The following is a 21,060-nucleotide window of genomic DNA, read 5'->3' as shown; positions in this document are numbered from 1 at the left end:
AAACACGACATCAATCAAAGTTGGCTTACTTCAGAAATTCAATTTGAAATTTAAATTTATTCTTTATTTGTTGATTTTGACATTTATGGCTCATAGCTAGTAAAAACCCAATGTTTAGTTTCTAGAATAGGAGAATATTACTGAGCAGGAATAAAAAAGGAATTTAATGCCATTGACCATTTTAACAGGTCATTGCTGTAGCTAAGCATACAAAAAGTTAACTGGAAGGAAAAAGTTTAATTGAAAAAGATGCACAGAAGGCAAAGTTTTAAGAGCCACTACACCACAGATGTGTCCTGAAGTTTGCATTTCATTAGGAAATAAAGGTTCAAAGTTCAATCTCAAGGTTCCACCCTCTTCAGTAAATTGGGGTGACATGTCACCTGCTGGTGTTGGTATATAAGTTTTTGTTTTATTTCTAGCCTAAAGTCAGTTTTGTTCAGGTTATGAGTTATATTGATTTTGTTTTCCAGCAGAACTCCTGCTTTAATTACAGGCAAACTTTCCAATCAATGACTGATATTGTAGCCATACGTTCCTTGAGTTACTGTAAATCAGAGGTCTTCAACTCCAGTGCTGTGGATCTGACACTTTTGCGTGAATCCCTGCTCCGACTCCAATGGTTGAGTCAAGTGAAGAGCTGAGTCTGACCGGCAGCCTGCAGAGACGAAACTCAAGGTTACAACAAAATGATTTAGGTCCACAAATATTATTCTTTATTTTTAATTATTGAATAATTTAATGTTGGGTTTTCATTATTTTGAAGACAAAACCACCAAAATCAACAGAAATTAACATTGCAAATATATCACTCAGTGTGTAATGAATAAATTAACGATGCGAAACTCTGTTCTTGAATCGAGTTACAGAAATAGTTTTGATGGTATTGTAATTTATTGCAGTGTGCCCGTATCTAGTTGTGTTGTATCTAGTTTCCTTGTGTTTCACACCAACACACACACACACACACACACACACACACCGACGCTTAGGGGAAACAACAGGGTGCATTGAATAACTTGTTTGCATCTAATAGTGACGTGTTTATTGTCTGACATGTGAGAGATACATCAGTGTGTGGATTGTTGCTATTCTGGAGCTCAGCTCCACAGATCAGAGCACCTTGGAGATGCCAATTAAGTCACTAGCTTTCCAAGCTTTGTTGCCATAGTTACGGCACCATGGCTACACTCCATAGCTACCGCATCTCTCTTTCCTCCCTGTGTTCTCGCACTCAGCAACAGATCAATGGGCTGCATGACAAACGCATGCGGCGAGCGTGCATGAGGGGGTGTGTTTTGTGTGTGTGTGTGTGTGTGTGCCTTTGAAACGCAGCAAAATACCAAACGGAGCATGAGAAACTTCATCTCATGCAGCAGTCCACCTGCATCCCGTACAGAGGTGTGACCACAGCCTCCCACTGCCACTCCAAAAATAGCCTCAGCCTCGGCAGCGGCGCTCCTGGAGCTGTGGGATAAAAGTGGTCAGAGGAGCGGATCCGGCCAGAGCCCTGGCTCTCCGGTCCAAACCTCGCTGCTGACATACAGACTGCTATTTAAACTGCAGCTGCATAACAGGCCACAGGGGGACAGAGGGGATGTCGGTTTTAGATGCATAAACATTAGCAAGCGAAGGAGAATCCACCTCCAAACACGAGCCGTCACAGATAAAGAGATGCAGACAGAATAACAGCTGTAAAGGCTTTTAGCGGTGGAGCTTTGAAACTCTCTCACGATGTCACTTCGCCATCCTGCTCGCATCTTTATCCATAGTTTATAATGAAACTGATGATGGAATATCTCTACATGTGCTGCTCGCTTTTCTCCTGGTGCGCATCAGTTTGTTTGTGCTCCTGATCCTGCTACAGGTCAGCATTCATTCAATTTCACTGTATTTATAGATCCCCAAAGCATCAATTTACTGATTTACCTCCAGCTTGAGGCTCAGATAACGAGTAGTGTGATGGAGGTGTGATACTCAGGCACAAAAACAAACTGTTAACTCAGATTATATGATCACAAACGTTATCTGAAGTCTGGCATCTTATTACAGGTGTGTCTTTGTGTTTTTTGTGTTCTAAGCTCCAACTCGAAAGATGTAATTTCACACCCACATGGGGAACTACACACACACACGGTCACTGTCAGCAGAACGCTCGGATGCGCCCACATGTTCTTCTTTCTGTGTGCACTGTACGCATCTGCGTACAGTGCACACGCACACTCGCTTCCTCGTTCAGGAGCGGGGGAGGAGGGCCGGCAGCGAGCTCTGAAACTGAGACGCAACAAGTCAAGATGCAGGTGGATGCAGAGTTCTGGAGGTAGAAAAGTCTGAGTATGATGAGGAAAAGCCGGTGTCATTGGGCACGAAGCAGGGGGCAGCATGGAGGATACACAACCATGAACACACACCTACGGTCAATTGAGAGAGACAGGTTAACCTAACAGTCTGTTTCCCACTCTGGGATGCACAGTAGGACTGAAGCAATTAATCGGGTTAATCATTATGAATTGATTTTTCAAATAATCATTAACTCATTTATTAATCGATTGATTGCTACCTGGAGTATACAGTCTCTAAAAACGGCCATTTGCCAAAAGAACAACACATTCAGAGCAATAATTAAGCCAAAACTGTGTAAAATATCTTTACATTTTTATTTAAGATAAAAAAAAACAACATTTTTCTCTAACACACTTGAATCCAACGGCTGAATCACCTCCTAAGTGCAGTCAAGTTCTCCAGAGTCCTGCTAATGACCTCATTATTTGACTCAGGTGTGCTGAAGTAGAGATGCACCTAAAGTTGCAGGAGACCGGCCCTCGAGGCCTGCAGTTGCCCTACACAGTGCTGATGTTTAGTCTAGCAGAAAGGACTGAGCGTTTCATATATTTATGTTCGAAGTATTATTTTAGCTGTAGATGCATCGTTTACTACGAATGATCAAGCGTTCACTAGAGGAAAGCAGCTGTTGCATTTTAGGCAAGAAATGTGGTCAAGTTGAAACTTGACCACATTTTGTCATGTTTGAACCACAAACATGATGTTGAGATTTTATGTGAAAGACAAAATAGTCACAATTTTTGTTTAGTTGAAGGAAGATTATCTGGTTAATGTAATGATACTCCAAATGAAAATGTATTGCAGTCTTTACTCATTTCTAAATGGAATAAACCAGGCTGTTCTTTGAAGGCCTCAGGCGTTTATTAGGGAGCAAACAGGATGACGAAGACCAAGGAACGCAGCAGACAGATCAGTGAGAAACCCGAGTAAGAAGTTTATAAAACAGGATCTCAACGCTTTGAACGTTTCTGTTTAATGTATCATATAAAAATGGAAAGAGGACGACACAGCTGCAGTCATGCCAAGCAGCTACATATGGAAGACTCCGACCAGATGAGACCAACATTTCATGGCGAATGCGTAACACATCAAACTTTTCACTTTAAAAATGTTTTATTTGGAAAATTCTTACATTAAAACCCTCCAGCCTTCCACATCTTTAACACACAAAAAAAAGCAACTCAAAAATTGAAAAGTGAAGTTTTCGTACACAAACTTCTCAAAGAGCAGTTTGTGTTATAGTTTCATCTATGGAGTATCTTTTGTGTTGGTATGCTAGCTACACTTTCTGTCTACAGCAGACAGTCATTGGTTATAGGGCAGGTTCAGACAGACGACAAGGAGTACGTCTACAGGACCTGCACAGGGGAACATTAAAATTACTTTTGATTGATTTTTCCAGATGATGATGCATGTGTCCACTGTCCAAAAAGAGCATGTTCATTAGGGGACACTGATGTGGCTGGAAAACAGACAGAAACACAATCCAGCTAATAACCGCAAATCCAGAATCAGCCTTATTTGCCAAGATTGTGTTCTCAAACAAGGACTTTACCTTGAAGGGCATTTTTTATGGTATTCTAACCTGTAATATTTAATAAGAAGAAGATTTTTGCAGTATTGACATAAAAACATAATATCGGTGTTTTGATATAAAGAACAATGGTGCAGATTGTTATATCCACACATTGGCCACGTCTTCAAGTACACCGATTCAACCAGGTATCGTAAACTGGAAGGCTGGTATTTAAGTTGTTCTAAAGACATGCTGAAGGAGCTAAAATATGCCAGTAAAGTATTCCTCAAAGCAGCACCACCGGCCTGAACTGCTGATTCAAGGCAGGATGGATCCTTGTTTTCATGTTTCTGCACATTCTGAACCTGCCGTCTGAATGTCACAGCTGAAATCGATCCTCACAACACCAGGGAGCGTTTTTACTGCCCAGTGTTGGTTGTTGCTTGTGTGGGCTGCAGTCTCTGTTTCCTGGTCTTTGCTGAAAGACCTGGGCCGGCGTGGTCATCTGCTGCTGTAGTCTACCTGCTTCAAGGTCCGACTTGGTGGTGATTTCAGAGATATTCAGACTTATTCTGCATAGTGGTTTTTCGAGGTGCTGTTTTGTCTTTGGTACCGAAGAAACAAAGAACATTTCTGTCTGGTAAGCAACTAAAAGCTGCAGGCACCCTGTTGAGGGAGGGGCTGTGCTGTGATTTACCAGGAACTCTGGCCACTGTGAAACCTTTGTTGACATCTATAAACTATAGGAGTGATTTGATGTAAAATTTAAACTGTTCTGAGACTTATTTATTTTTAAATACCCTGTGTATCTTTCTATTTCGTCTTCTTTTACAAAGTTACTTTTATTTTTTGTAAGGATGCTACACAAGGTTCTAACGGTTGTCATTTTATTTTTAAAATGAACTAGTTTTGAAGAATTGGATGAGCATCTTCCAGGTTTTGTGTTGTTTCACTAGAAAGAGGCCGTCCTCTGGCTGAATTAAAGCCATGAATGAAGAGAGGCTGCAGCGTACAGCAGAGCGCGTGTGGATGAATTACTGTCCTCTTTCACTTGACTGTGTTTTGAGTGCTTCTGTCATTTGGTCCACTGACTCAGCGTCACAGGTGAAACGCAGCCAATCTGTTTCCCCTGGCAACCAAAGCAGCACAGATTACCCAGAATGCATTTGTTTTAATCTGTTTTCCCATACAGCAGCATGCTGTCTTTTTTTTGTGCTTTACATATATTTATCTATTTTTATTTTGTACTTTGACATTTGCTCTACACCGTCTCTCCTAACTTTCAAGAGTTTTGTGTGTGTGTGTTTTTTTATTAACGATTTTAAAACCTTAGTTCAGATTTTTTTTTTTTGCCTTCAAATTTTTTTCTACACTACCTCTCCTCTAAATCCTTTACACCTTTGTTCTCTTGTATTTATTACTAAGATAACCCATTTTTTGTTGTAAAAATATTTGATTCCTTTCATTTTGCTTTTCCCACTCCTTTTCTTTTAATTTCTTTTCCTTCATCTCCATCTTTTTTAATTTAACTTTTCCGTCTCGTGTTTATTCACTCACACCGCTAACGTTTTGCCATCTGACAACACTGAGCTTTTGTCTTCTTCTTGCTCCTGTCTCTGCGTCTCTTCTGTCACTTCTTTATCTTCTCTCCACTTTTCATCTGCGTGGAGACGGACAAATTCAGGAAAGGCCGGCAGTTACCAGGCAACAGGCTAGATGCTCATTGGCTCGGTCTCATCCTCTCTCTCTCTCTCGGTCCTGCATGGGGGTTAACTGCTGTTATGTACTGTTGGTTACTCATAGCGTGGTCTCAAGGGGGGTGTTTTCTATTTTTGGGTTGAACCTTTGCAGGGGTGCCACCTGGTGAGGTAACAACTGGAACTGCCATGTTTCTTCGCCAGGCTGGTGCGGAGAGAGGCTCCTGATTGTTGTTGCTTTAAAGCACCTATCATCGGCTAATGAGACAAATCCCTTTAAAAAGATACAGAGCAACGTGGGAGATTATTTAGAGGAGAAAGGGATTATCACAGCTGTTGCATCATGCATGTCGGATTGTCTCCTAGATTTGTAAAATTACGTGATATATTATTTAGTTAAAGAGCAGAATCAAAAGTTGAGGTAGCCTGAAGATATTTTTCCAAAAACCTTAATTGGTCTACTCAGCATTTCAGGGTACCGTTTTAAGGACTGTATCATTTCAAACGTTCTTCCTGACTTTCTTGAGCTTATTGTCCTTGTTGCAACTTTCAAAGAATAAAAATATCTTAATGCACAGCTCCTATGCTGCCTTGAAAAGTATGAAGTTTGCTTTAATGGTTTTTGAGGTGACAACAAGTATGGAAAAATTTTATAGAGTACGGACAACTATTTGGTTCTCCTGATTATTTTTCTTCTGACATTTACTAAAGGACAAAAACCTAATGATGTTCAATAAATGTGGTTTTGACATTGATTTATATTTATGCTGATCAAATTGTGTGTGCTACTGCACAATGAAGGTGATGCTGGATCATTATTTTTCTGTGTCTTTGAAACAAGAGGCAGTTAGATTGAAAGTTTTAGCAAAAAACAGTCTGTTGGCAAAAAGTGAATAAATGGGAAAGCCAACTTTAGATGTACGGTGGAGGATCTGTGATGCTGTGGGACTGTTACTCTGCTGCCGACCCAGGAAATTTTAAGAAACAATCTGATGGCATTTGCCAGAAAACTGGAAATGGGTCACTATTGAGTCTTTGTGCAGGATAATGATCAACAAAAATGGAATCAAAATATCGTGCTACTGCAATAAAATCAGAATTTTACTGGTTTATTGTTCAGCTCTAAATGAACATAAACCCTTTCTGAGCTGGGCCTTTGAATTGCTGCTGCAAAGTTCAGTGACAGTTTGAAGCAGTGGCTTCTTTCTTGCTCTGCATCACCTCTACGCTGTCATGTGGAAGTTCAACTCACTTCACTGTTAACAGAAACTGGTTGTTACTGGTGTTACTGGTGTTCTAGCTGCTTGATGATAGCCTTGGTGGTTCCTGGGTTTTTCTGTGACAGTGAAGTTTCCTACAAGACTGATGAAAGGTAATCTCAGTAAGGTTGAAATGTTATATCTAGTTGTTAAGAAATTGTTCTACAAGATGATTAAAAGCATAAAATACAGTGGATTGAAAGCATTTGGAATACATTTCAAAATAATTTGTCAAGACTTCCAGTTTGAAACATTCGACTCAGAAGATTCACCCAAAAACATCGACTATAAGAAATTTGTAACCCGTTCAGAGAGTTTGAAGATCCAGCAAGGAAAAGGAAGAGTGATGTGTCAGGATCTGGTCTTCTGGGTAAATAAGTCTCTGTTTTCTGCCTCAAAGCCAGAAAAAGAAGGAAGGTGTCACTCTCCCTTTTTTGATCCTAAAGACCGGCCTGAGTTTCAAAGAGCAGGAGAGGAAAACACACCGAAAGCTTTGAAGACAGCTCCTGTTCTTTCCGTTGCTGATGCGCTGCTTTTGTAAGCGCCTTGAAGAGCTGAAGCTCGGCTGAGACAGCGGCAGCGACCGGTGATTTGACTCATGTGAAATCTCATGTCCTGGTGTAACAAGCACACAGTGCACGGCAGAAAGGACAGGATGAATGATGATGTGTTTATTGCTAATGAGGCAGGACACGTAAGTGTTGATCACCATGGAGTCTGTGTTTTTTTTTTTATACTTTGTCTCCATAGAGATGAGGAAGAGCTGCGGAAGTCATTTTCAGAGCTTGGGGACAGCCTCCTGGACTCCGACGCCTCCAGGCCGATGAAGAGGGTGGGCAGCAGCGGGAAGCCCCTGTCGGACGGGACGGAGCCAACGGGAATGCTGCTGTACAAGAACGGATTGCTGGTGCGGAAAGTCCATGCTGACTCAGACGGAAAGAGAAGTACGAGACGGACAGTTCATCAAATGTTTCATCAAAACTTCCTTCACTTCCTGCTGGTCGTCGTTTTTAGTGTTTCAAATGTTTTTTAGATTATACACTTACAGAGGTATTCATGCTCTTTGAACTTTTTCACTTTGTCACAAGCCACAAGCTTTAATTTTTTTTATTTTGATTCATTTTAGCAGAAAAAGTGAAGAAAATTATGCTTTTTAATCATAGGAAAACATCTTAAAAGTATTCCATGCATATATACTGATCCTGCTCACCTCTGATACAAATAAGGAAAACATCCTCTATTAACCCCACAGTGGAGAAACTCAGGTGTGACAGCACCAGGTTAAAGTAAGAGGAAACCTACAGATTCACACAAAGGTAAAAAATATAGAAATAATAATAAAACATTTAAATGTTCAACACAGGAAAAGTAATACTGTGCATTTATTAAAAATAGCATATTCAGATTAAAAGCAATGTGAAGTGGAGTAAGTTCATTTAGAGAAGAAAAAATTAGAAAGTGAATTACAGAAATTTATGTGCATTAAAAACAACAACAACAACAACAAACTATTTACTAGAAGTGTTAAAACTGTGAAAACAACTGGAGTGTGAAAATAGCAGTAATGTTATTTAACTGAGAAAAACAGCAGGGATGTAAAATCTTATTGAGTTTGTTGGCAGCAGTGATCGTTAAAGTCCAACAGACGCTGAGAGGAAGGAAATACAATAACTCTCCTTTGTGCACCCAGGATGCAGCAGTCTGGCACTGAATTAACTCTCTAGTTCAGCAACAACTTTTTCCGTCAAACCGCCGATTAAGGAAAGCTAAAAAGACAGCACCTTAAAACATGGTGGAGGCAGCATTATGCTATGGGGTTGCTTTTCTTTGGCAGGAACAGGGAAAGTATTTATTGCTAGATTTTCATTTACCTCACAATCACTGCTATGTGTTAATTTATCACGTAAAGCCACAACAAAATACATTACAATTTATGTGAATTTACATGAAATGGTGCAAAGAGTGTGAATACTTCTGCATGTCTAACGTTTTAAAATGCAGATTTTTGATTCTACAAATGAACTGAGCTTTAATTAACATCTAGATTATCTGCTTTTGCCCTGACATTTGTGTTACTTAACAACGTTTTAACATGTTTGTCGTTCAAGCACCGAGAGGGAAGAGAGGCTGGAAGACTTTCTACGCCATCCTTAAAGGGCTAATTCTGTATCTACAAAAAGTAAGGCTCTTACATCAGCATAAACAGTGTGAACTCTGGATATTTTCCCCTCATTTCATGTAAATAGCCTGAAAAAATGCAATGAGAAGCAGTTTGCACCAGCCACTGATTGATATGCATTATTCATCCTGTTAAGAAACGCTTGACTGCATCGCCATTAGCTTCCTGTTAGACTTTCATTCCAGGAGCAGCAGATTTATAGCAGAAGGTGAAGAGGGAAAAAAACAAACATCAGGAACAAGCTGGTTTTAGATTAGCGCTTCTTCTTTATGTCTTATGGCATAACGGGCCCTGCCGCCGGGCCCTGGCAGCAAGCAGAGACCCATACGGAGCGAAGAGTCTGGCTCCAGAAACAGGCGACCTCTGTCAGCAGAACAGCCTGCTGCTGCTGCTGCTGCTTCCAAACGGAAAGAAAAACTGCACCTGCTCAGGGCTTTGGTGTCCAGAAACACCAACCATTACATAATATCACTAAACGTTTCCAATCAGAAGTAATTTGTTGTAATCATTTTCTTCAGACATGAAATAAAAGTGTTGTTGTCCAAATTTGTGAGTAACTTTGGTTATATTCCTACTAAAACAATAGTTTCTTCATTTGCTTAGGCAAAATTCACATCCAAAGTCTTGTTTTACTGAAGCTCGTTCTCTAAACAGTTAAGTTTAATAAAATTTGATCAAATAATTTAAGTTTACTACCAATCAGCATTTTGGCTCTTTTCTTGATAGAGGAATCCCTGTGAACAGTTTGGATATTAATTCCTGCTGAACCTTGTCGTCTCAGGGCGAGTACCGGCCCGATAAGCAGCTGTCGGATGAAGACCTGAAGAACGCCGTGTCCATCCATCATTCTCTGGCAATGAAGGCATCAGACTACAGCAAGAGACCCAATGTCTTCTACCTGCGGACGGCTGACTGGAGGGTTTATCTCTTCCAGGCACCGTGAGTCTCGTTTCGCCCTGTTTACGTTGCTCAGTGAGCTGGCAGGAACCTAAACACACAAATTATCACGAATGTCCATTTTCTCCTGTAGCCTCTGCACATGCAAACCCAAAAACGTTACTGGCTTCTTTTTCTGACCTAATATAGTTTGAGCAATCGTAACACTCTGAGATAAAATGGAAGTAAACTTTACGCATCCTGCCATGAAAAATACAAACATGTATTGTAGGCTGAATATATTGAAGAGCACCTCATGCTCATTGTTAAGTAAGGTGTGGGATCTGTGATGCTGTGGGCCTGTTTCTCTTCCAAACATGCAGTGAGCAGTGTTGGCGTACCGAGCATCATGAACTCTGTGTAACTCAAATGAATATAGCCTCTGCCAGGAAGCTAAGAATGCGTAATCACTGGGACTTTTAACAAGATTTTGATTCAGAGCACATGGCCAAATCAACTCTCAAATGATTCTCTGGACAGTAAATCAACCCAAATCCAATAGAAGAGCTGTGCGTTGAGCTGCGATCCACGCAGATTCCTCTCTCCGTGAGCTAAAACTTTGGAATTTCTGGATAAATGTGCTCAAATTAAAAGTTGGATTCAGTGTGAAATAATAGAAGATAGATACAGCTGTATGCTTTTTTGGAAATCTCTACTAGGGGTGCCATGAGCATGGATTGCACTGTATTGATGAGAAATACACCAGTTTGGAGTCATTGAGTATATAGATACCGTAATACTTCAGTCAGGATTTAAATGTTTTCTACCAAGCTGCCACTACAGACTCTTCTGTAAGTGGTTACTGCAACATTTATATCACTAACATGAGTTTTCTTTTTATATCCCATATTATTTCTCTGTCTTATCTTGTCTAAAACCATGACTGGCTATTGAAAGATGTTAATACATAGATACCAGAGAATTGACAGTGATGGATAAAATTAATCATCTGCCAAGTATTTTTTATTTTTTACCGTTTTCCAACCACTGTCCAACAACTTCTACACAGATGGTTGAGTGCAATAAACCATCTGGTCTTTCAGGTTAGAGCCAAGCATCATTCATGTAATCTCAGACTCCCTGATGGTCCATGAGAGGGGGCTGGGTGTCGAGCAATCTGTTGTGGGATGTTTGTGGAGATGCTGCTGCTGCTGCAGGATACATTCAGGACTCATCCACAAAGAAATCGTTTAGACACATGAAGCTGTTAGAAATCCTAAGACAGTCGGTTCCCTTTGTGTCCAAAGTGTTTAATGAAGTGCAGAAAAGCTTTTCAGGTTCAAACTATGAGCTTCAGGACTGATTTTCTCCAGGTCTTTTCAAAATGTCTTCCAAAGGCTGGGGATTAGATCTAATGCAAGAGTGTCCAAACTGTGGCCCAGGGGCTATTTGTGGCCTTCAAATGATTTTTTTTGGGGTCCCTGTCCACAAGTCAAGAACGGTGAAGAATTTGACGAACATAATAGAAAACAACTGATGACTCAAAAAATGCGGAAATGTTTTGTTTTCTTTTAATAAGGCAACAGTTCAAAACTCTTTTTATATTTTACATGATATGCAAAATATTTTTTGCATTTTTTTAAATTTATGAATTTTGTAGCCCACCAGTAGTTAAAATTTATCAGGGCAGAAGTTTTGGACACCAATCATCTAAAAACCACACAACAAACCTCTCACACACAGAGATCCCGTCCCATTGGTTATTTTCAAGCAATCTAATCTTATTTTTTTCCGTTTAGAAATTTGGAAACTTTGAACTGACCCATAATTAGTAATACCTTTTAAAAAAGATTGTTGATTTTAAATTTGTCTCTTATTCAAGGAATATCAGTCAGCCTCTGATTGGTTGACGATTCCCTTGTGACGACTCCTCCCCCCAAAGCATTGGAGGAGTCAAATTGAAACTTGGAGTCGATCAAGAAGACTTTCCCAACCAACTAAGAGTTTGCAGGATATGTTATGTTTGTCTATTTTGGTGTGAGGTTGTGTAAGATTCCTCAGTGTCCCTTTCTTTAATCTCGTTTCTCATCGTACCAACATGGTTTCAAATCCAAAGTGATGATGATGATCTTGACTTGATGACTGATCATCTGCCGATTTCTAAGTGACCTTCTGGTTATCTGGTCATCTTCTCTGTTAGAGAAGCTGAGAGAGAGCTAAATTTCAGACCAAGTAAAGTCCTTCCTGCTGTTTGACTGAGGTGATTGTGTTGCTGAGACGTCAGACGGATCCAGACTTGTTCTGGATCCTGAACCTCTTCCTCAGATTAAGGTAAAGAATCAATGTTGGGTCATAAAAACGCTTTCTTAAAGCAACTGAGAAAATGATAAATACTTAATAAATGCAAGAATGCAAATCGAGAAGGTCAATAATTTCTCCTTTCTTCTTTTAGATCATGAGACCGATTGATGTACGAGCCTCAGTTCAGCTTAATTTGTTGTAAGAAATTCGACCTTATGAGGCAATTATCTGTTGCTAATAGGAATGCACTCAGATTGTCGTTGGCCACATGCTAAATTGCCCGTGTGCTGAAGGTGGAGGTGCACTCAGCAGGATCCAGGAAGTGGCGCGTGATTGGCCACATGTTTCAGCCCCAGGAGGACAGGCTCTGTGCTCCAGTTTGCAGCTTGTATTTGTCCCAGATAGCTGAACTCCTCTCTGTCTCTCTTTCTCTCTCTCTCTTTGTCTCTCCATTTCCAATCTTCTGTCCGTCTCCTCTGGGATTTTAAAGCGAGGCTGTCTGATTCGAGCTGATATTCCTCACAAGGCCCTAATTGGTCTTTTAGTGTAGAACAGAGCCTGTTCTCTCATGCATTAATTGGCTCCAAAATAAGTTCTTTGTCAACAGCAGTGCTGCATTTTCTGACCATTTATAATCCCTTTGATGCTGCAGCCCAGCCAAGTGCTGCTGTTGGTGTAAAACACCACAGAGTAGAAGCAGTCGTCCCAAGCTGAGCATTTAGTTTTAATGAGTACTGTGTGATTTATCCATGACAGGAACGCTGAGCAGATGCAGTCCTGGATCACGCGTATAAACACGGTGGCCGCCATGTTCTCATCTCCTCCCTTCCCAGCAGCCATCGGCTCCCAGAAGAAGTTCAGCCGACCGCTGCTGCCAGGAACGATGTCCAAACTGTCCGAGGTACCGTTAACTATCGGACATTTCCATCAGGTTGAACCCGTTAACTGCTTTATATGTCACGAACAACTTCAGTGTATAATGTTGTGCTTTTATGCACAGGTTTGTTCTGCTGTCATTAATAAATGTCTCCAGAGGTCATCAAAGGTCAACCAGCCAGTTCACATTTACAAAATCAAACAAAATATACCGTCAGTACACTGAGCTACACGTTTGCTGGTTTGTACTGTTATAACTTTTAAGATATAAAAAAAAGTTTCCAAAGGTCACAAGAGATCACACTTCCCTTCGCCCAGATTAACAAAATCAGACAAAATTGATATAAATTAACGTTTTGTGTGTTTGTGCTGCTAAAACTTTTGTAACAGTTGATTGCCACAAAATTTGTTTGATTTTGTAAATGTGGGGATGGGTGGATGGTTGACCTTTGATGATCTCTGGAAACATTTATTATAATATCTGTAAAATGGTAGCAGCACAAAAGGTTGAGTTTTTTTAAAAGTGTTTTATGGCTGCGCTGCACTTTAGTGCATAAACAATCCAAGTTCTATTCAGATTGTTCTGAAGTAAAACATTCACATAATTTGGTGCTTAAATCAAAACAATTTTGTCTTTAAAAAAATAACGAGAGAAACAGCAAGCGACTATCAGAATGTAATTAATCAGATGGTTGTGTTTGCCGTTGCGCCGTAAATGTTTTTGTGTTGATGCTGCGCTTTCAGGAGGAGCAGATCAGATCCCATGAAGCTCGGTTCAGAGCCGTCTCCACTGATCTCGCTGAGCTGCGGTCTTTTCCTCCGGACCGCAAGGTCAAAGGCCGGGAGCTGGAAGAGTACCGCCTGCGAGACGAGTATCTGGACTTTGAGGTGGGAAATGTTCTGTAGAGGACTGCTTAAAGCCACAGAGTTGATGCATTCAAAGGAAAGTTACAGACGTATTTAAATTCCTAAAACTTTTACACCTTCTTGTAACATCTCTAATTTCAGCTATGAGTAATCAGTATCACTCATTACTCAAGTAATGTCCTCAAACGTTTTCTTCTGTCGCACTTCCTCAGAAAACTCGGTATGGGACATACATCATGCTGCTGCGGGCCAAGATCCGAAGCGGCGAGGAGGACCTCTCCGTGTTCGAGTCGCTGCTCCTGGAGGACAGCAGCCTGCAGAGGGCACACTCCAGCCCCACGCTGCAGGACAGCAGCCTGGCCAGCCAGGCCAGCAGCAGCAGGGGCACTAGCAGTAAAGCCAGCGCCTGCAGCAGCAGCAAACCTCGACAGGAAGGACAGAGAAACAGCTACAGACAGGCTGTCAAGAAGTGAAGCGCGGCGGGGGCGCCGGGAGCGGCATGATGTCGCTCTCCCAGCGGCAGGCTGTCTCCCAGCGAAGGCTTTTATTTGAGATCCAGGAGGGTTCGGAGCTCTGCTTGAAGGGGGAGCAGGGTGAGGGTCTTACCCCACGTCTTCCCGCTACCATGACGCCCCACCTGGCACCCCAGTCTTCTCGTGTGGCCGAGGAGGTGCAGATCCAGCGAGGATGTTGGTGCAGGAGGTGGGGGGAACAGCTGTGAGGTCAGGGAGGAGGAGGTGTCTTTGAGGACAGGCGCTGGATGCAGCAGCAGCAAACGGCACAGTTCCTTAAAAAGGATGCTTCCAGATCAAATGGGACACCACAGGGACCTACATTCAGCATCCTTTCCTTTCTCCCCTCCCTTTTCTTCTTTCAGGGCGCCTCTCCAGCCACATCCTCACAACTTTTTCCATGACCCTTCAACTCTGTTAGGGACCAAACATGTTTACACTCTTTGAACTGTCATCTCATTATAGATGACTCGAGATTTGGTTTTTAGTCGTACCGCCACTCCGACGTGAAGCGCTGTAATAGACTTTTAAAGCATCACTACGTTTTTTTGGAGCCTCTACATTACAGCTCCTTTTTTCCTGTTTATCCTCACGACGCGTTCACATTCCACACACACGAGTTGGGAATCACAGCTTTTAGCTCCAGTAAGGGCGGTGTGAAGTTCAATCAGCATTGCTGCAGAGAAACGCCGTGACGAGACCAACGCGGCTGCTGGTTTTGTTTTTTCTGGACAGCTAGAGCCGACGTCCGCAGAAGGTCTCGGTGCGATACAGCTGTAAAACTGCATCTCAAGCAAAGAGAGAGGTTTTTTTTTCGCTCTACTTGAACATATCTTTTCTCCTGTTTGCTTTTGCTTATGTCCAGTGATGTGCTTCAGTTTTCTTTCTTGGGTGAATGTTTTTGTTTTGTTTTTCCTGCTGTGATACGCATGCCTGCATCCAGCACAGCTTCTCTTAGGGCTTTTACTACTTAGACATAAAAACAAAACAAAAAAACAGAGTCAGAGTTTCTCCCTGGGGCTGTTCAGTCATTCTCCTGCCTGTGCCATACCCAACACGTGTACCTCCTGTCTGTACCGCTCATTTCCACGCCAACACTCACCGGGCAGACCCTGAATGTTGATATTTTTAAGGTATTTTTCAGTCGTCTGTTGTTGTTGACCCCCGCTTTCTTCAGTGTACGAGCATACGATCAAATACGATAAAGAAAACTTGCTATCCAGGACGTGTTGTACAGTATATAATGCACCTGCTTATATTGTAGGATACATGACGGTATATTTGCAATATATTCAGTACACTATTGTGAAGATGCATTACGAGCAAACACAGAAAACTTCTTGCTAGTCCCAAAAAGGGCTGAATGATAATCATGTGATTTTTATTATTATTATTATTATTATTATTAAGTATTTAGAAAGGTTATTTTTGACAGGATACACTAATTTAGTCGGTTGCATTAGAAAGCTTTCCAATGCTGAAACCTATTAGCATGATTTTATTTGGATTGGGGCTGAAGATGTTGTGAAAGATGCATGAAGAGAGCATCTCTTCGCCCCACCTGGCACCCCAGTCTTCTCGTGTGGCCGAGGAGGTGCAGATCCAGCGAGGATGTTGGTGCAGGAGGTGGGGGGAACAGCTGTGAGGTCAGGGAGGAGGAGGTGTCTTTGAGGACAGGCGCTGGATGCAGCAGCAGCAAACGGCACAGTTCCTTAAAAAGGATGCTTCCAGATCAAATGGGACACCACAGGGACCTACATTCAGCATCCTTTCCTTTCTCCCCTCCCTTTTCTTCTTTCAGGGCGCCTCTCCAGCCACATCCTCACAACTTTTTTTTTTTTTTTTTCAGAGAGCAAGGAACATGAAAAATAAAAAAATAAATTATAGAAGAGGAAACAAAGAAACTTTGGAAGTTGTTTAGAGTGGAATAGCTTGGGTATTTTTAGTAGCCATAGACACCTCATAGCATGCAGGTGTATCTCACAGAAGTTAAATATCATTGAAAAGTTTTTTTTTCTCCAGCAATTCAATTCACAAAGTGAAACTCATATAGATTTATTATAAGCAGAGTCATATATTTACAATTTGGTGATTTTGGGTTACATTCAATGACAAAATTAACTTTCCTATTTTTATAAGGGAAAGTTGAGTGGAAGGATGAAGTGTGGTAGAGAATGATTCTTTTTTTTTCTTTTTTTTACACACAAATCTTAGTATTTTGTAAGGTGTGCACACTTGGGCAGGGTTAGAGCTAACCCTCTCTATGGGGTCAGGGCAGCTTGCTAGCCAGAGTAGCAAAGCCGTTGAATCGGCTTTTGCTACCTTTGGCATTGTGGTGAGGTGCTTAGTCTTACTGGAAAATAAACTCAGCATCTCCAGAAAGAAAAACATGAAACCTTAGTGCATGAAGAAATCTAAAATTCCCTGGATGGCTTAGCTGATGTTAGGCCCGAGAAAATACAGTGGACCAACAACAGTCGATGTCAAGGTTTCCCAAATCATCACTGGCCTTTGAAACGTCACACTGGACCTCAAACAATGTGGATTCAGTGGCTCTCTAATCTTATTTCAACGTCTGTGCCCATGATTTCCAAATGCAAAATCGACTTTTAGCAAAAAATAGTTGTATTTTTAAGTCACTCTGCTGATGTCCGACCTTTGTTCTTATTAGTTCAGGTCAGAAACCTTTCCCCTGCTTTAGGACAGACGTAACATAAGAAATGAGACATTAATGTTGAGTGTCCTGGATATATCTGTGTAGAAGTACTAACTCCTCGTTGCGAGTTTTTCCTTCCACTCAACTTTCTATCAATGTTTTTGTAACTTAAACCCCTTGTGGAGGATCTCTGCTGAGTCTTCTCCATGATTGTGTCAACCATAACATAACATTTGTGTTTTAGAAATCCTTTGTTAATGTAAAATCTATTTATTTTGAAGAGACTGAATTTTGAGTTAAGCCACGATCATCAAAATTACCAGAAGAAGATCTGTCCAATATGAGTTTAACTTTACAGTTGAGTTTCTGAAATAAATGAACTTTTCGATGGTATTCTGACTTGTTGAGATACAGCTGTAGTTGATGCACAGCCATTTTCTACTCAGGCTTTATGAGCACCTGCAGTGCCAGCGTCCAACCAGCAGGGAGAGCTGTCAGCATTCACTTGTAATTCCTCTTTCAGCCATAACCACACCTGCTGCACCTGCAGTGAATATGCACAGCATCTCCCACTCACCTGGGGAAGGGGATGGGGACCGCAGGGCTACGCAACACACCGGACCTGTTTGTGTTAACCGTTTGTGAGCCGCAGTGCATGCTGGGACGGTGCTGGATGCTCCGAGGAGCTTCAAGACACTTTGGTTTTGCTTCCGTCCAGCATCAGTTCCCATAGAGCATGAGTTATATCAGTGTGTACAGTTTCTAAAGCGAATGATTTAGTATTCAGGCCTCAGCGCTGCACAATGTTAATGCGTCAGTCACGTTTCTGTTGCAGTGTGCGGCTTTTCCCTCACCTGTAATCTTTAAGCAACAATTCAAACATTTGCAAGTTTTGCTTTGGAGGGTTTATATCTTCTTTGTCTTGAGTGGCATAAAACGAGCTCTTTTGTTTTGGAGCTGATTGTCAGAAAAGACTAAAGGACTGTTTGTGATGGCTGTTTTTCTCGTACTGCCTGGTGTTTTGTGAACCTGAAAGGTGAGGAAATGTTTGTAGAAAAGGTTCGTAAATAATGACTGTTCCATCTACACGTCATGTCTCTCATTTCAGCAGCTCACTCTGGTAGTTCGAAAAGGTTTTTTTGGCCTCTTGTTGCAAAAACCATCATCCAGTTGATTAACTCTGCAATTAACGTTAAAAATATGAAAAAATACTAATTTACAATACAATTACACTCTAGCAATGCAGCTCATTTCTGCTCTTAAAATTGTACATTTTTATTAAGATTTTATTATCTGCAAATAATCATCAGAGGACTTTCATCTAAAATGTTTGGGTTCCAAACAGCTGCAGAAAGAGATAAAGTTTAAATATGTTGCTAAAAAATCTAAATGAATCACAATTTTTATAAGTGTTTTTATTCTGTTTTATATTTAATGAGCTAATAATCCTATTGTTACACATTTAACTGGTTTCTGGAGATTAACTCAATTTGAGAACCACTGCATTTTTCTGCTTTTCATTTTTATGTTTGACGTAAATTAATGCGTTTGGTGGTTAAAAGCTTGACTTACATTTTTGTGCTGCATCTGCTTAATGTCCAATATCAGATTAAGTTTTTATTTATGGTTTAAATCATCTTTATTTACTGAAAACACTATGATCTACAGTGCCTTGCAAAAACTATTCATGCCCCTTGAACTTTTTCCTATTTTGTCACATTGCTGCCACAAACTTAAATGTATTTTATTGGGATTTTGTGTGACAGATCAACGCAAAGTAGTGCATAGTTGTGAAATTGAAGGAAAACAATGCATTTTTTACCAATAAAAATCCAAAAGCTGTGGTATATGCTTTTATATGGCCATATTGTGTTTAATCTGATAACCCAAAGTAAACCAGTATAACCAGTTGCTGTCAGAAAACACTCATTAGCTCCATTTGGTGTGATGTAATCTTAATATAAATTTACCGGCTCTTGAAACACAGCAGACAGTTGAGAGAGTTATGGAAATGTGCAAAGCTGGTTTAGAAAATAAAATGTCAGATCGCTGACAAAAAGTCATGTTTTCGGCTTTTAAGCAAAGTCACGTTTATTTGTATAACGAGACAGTTCAAAGTGCTTTACACAATAAAACTGTAATAACCGTTTATGAAATGATCACCAAACATTACATTTTGTCTAATGCCATCATAAAATATATTGATCAATATGTTAATCAATTTCCCAGTGGTTTTTAATCAAAGACACCTGTAAACAAGTGGATTTTTAGCCTTAATCTAAAGTAGCCCAGTGTTTCGGCTGTTTTGCAGGTTTCCAGGAGTTTGTTCCAGGCTGCTGCATCTTTGTGTTTGGTTCTGACAGAAAATGTCAATAAAATACACAACGTTTTTGTGGTTGCAACATGCTGAAATGTGAAGAGTTTTGAAGCAAGGGACTGTAACTTTAAAGAATAAATATATTTTCCTCAAGGATAAAATTCTTATTAGACGTAACGACTGGAGCAATACGTTTGGCGTATCTGAGCTTGTCCTGCGGTTGCATTTGATCAGAATTAATCAGAACCATTTTAGGTGTCAGTTCTTGCTCCAAATATGTGGCTAAACTCTCAAAACAACCCAAAAGTCCGCCATCTTCATCTTATCCAATCCTTGAAAAGAGGCAATGCTTTATTTAATCTGCATAAATCTGTTTGAATACACGGAGCAATCAAAAAAAAGAATAAAGACAGTTTGTTCTGATACATTAAGTGTTTTTAAGTGAATTTAACAAAACAGCAATGAATGAAACGGAGAGCAGCTGCTGGAAATGGTTTGTGAAGTTAAAGTTGCAGGATTCGTCTCTATTAAAGCAGCAATGCACGCCTGAGTGAACTGTCCTATAAATGTTTCCATCACTCATCATTTCTGAATGTAAATAAAGCATGAGATGTTATGGCCTGCTTTTGTTTATATTAGAACATTAAATGAAGGGTTCATATATTAAGTAGGTCACCATGATTTACTGTTTTCAAGCTCATGCTCACCTTTATTTATTTTTTTCTATCGACAAAGGAAATGGCTATATTTATTGCTGTTCAACGCTGTCGTGTTTTAGAGGCTCAGAAAAATCTTTTTACATGTAAAGTTCTGATCCGTCTCAGTGTGTTTTTAGACTGGTGCAGGTAAGACGATGTTCTTTTGATGCTAAAACAGTGAGCTACATGTGTCACTGCCTTGTTCAGTCTCACCAAGGAAATGTTGTTTGTGAGCTTCTCAGTTTTGGGAATTCTAGAGGATAAAAATAAAAGTGTTTGTAAAGGTTGGCCGTGTCTTGATCTTATTGTGTGGAAGTTTAAAGTACGTTTAGTGAGTGTTTAACCCTGGAAAAAGAAAAGTGTTTAACCCAAACAAAAAAGTCCTGGACACAATATAGCCTTACATAAAGAGGGAAGACTATTTAGATCTAAAAATGGTGCCCTAATTCATTATAACTTTTGTTATGCCAACAGTTTTGTCTGAAAATATCCTTTTCCAAGTGGAAAAATATATTCCTCCTAATAATTTTGCAAATGTTGGTAGTTTTTGTTTTCTTTTGCTAATTAAAAAAACTGACAATGTTTACATTAATAATAACACACTAGAATACCAGCAAGAAAAAATATGCATATTATGATAGTGAGCCATCATGGTAACAATACAGAAATATGACATTTTGATAGAATGTTTTCAAAGGTGTCCCATTTATCATAGTTTAGTTTTTACAATTTAATAAATATAAATTTGAAGTTTGGGGAGGTAAACTCCAAAACTGAAGTCCTGAGGGTTTTGTTTCGAATTTTCGCACATTTTGAATTGTAATAATTTAGCTTAATCTTATAATTTTTAATTACAAAAAGGGATATAGAAATCAGTCTTCCAGCTTTCCATGAAGAGGATGGATGAAGAACAAGTGATGAAAATGAAAATTTACAAGAATACTTAGCAGCAGACAGGTGAAA

At 40.2% G+C, this 21,060-nt stretch overlaps 1 protein-coding gene across 8 annotated transcripts in view; it reads left to right on the top strand.

The window, feature by feature from the left end:
* Nucleotides 1-15,981, top strand: part of LOC114151824 (PH and SEC7 domain-containing protein 1-like) — a 90,097-nt gene extending 74,116 nt beyond the window's left edge. For 7 of the 8 annotated variants that reach the window (XM_028029269.1, XM_028029268.1, XM_028029266.1 and 4 more), the window contains 6 exons: nt 7,566-7,759; nt 8,924-8,994; nt 9,776-9,933; nt 12,928-13,072; nt 13,792-13,935; nt 14,127-14,407. In XM_028029269.1, the coding sequence (XP_027885070.1) occupies nt 7,566-7,759; nt 8,924-8,994; nt 9,776-9,933; nt 12,928-13,072; nt 13,792-13,935; nt 14,127-14,387 (973 nt within the window). In that variant the 3' untranslated portion in view covers nt 14,388-14,407. Of the gene's footprint in view, nt 1-7,565; nt 7,760-8,923; nt 8,995-9,775; nt 9,934-12,927; nt 13,073-13,791; nt 13,936-14,126 lie in introns of all 8 variants that reach the window. The other variant, XM_028029270.1, reaches the window with a different exon arrangement.
* Nucleotides 15,982-21,060: the final 5,079 nt, after the last annotated feature.

Source organism: Xiphophorus couchianus, chromosome 10 (assembly GCF_001444195.1).
Source record: "Xiphophorus couchianus chromosome 10, X_couchianus-1.0, whole genome shotgun sequence".
Lineage (NCBI taxonomy): Eukaryota > Metazoa > Chordata > Actinopteri > Cyprinodontiformes > Poeciliidae > Xiphophorus > Xiphophorus couchianus.
Note: the sequence above shows the minus strand (reverse complement) of the source record. Positions and strands in the feature narration are given on the sequence as shown.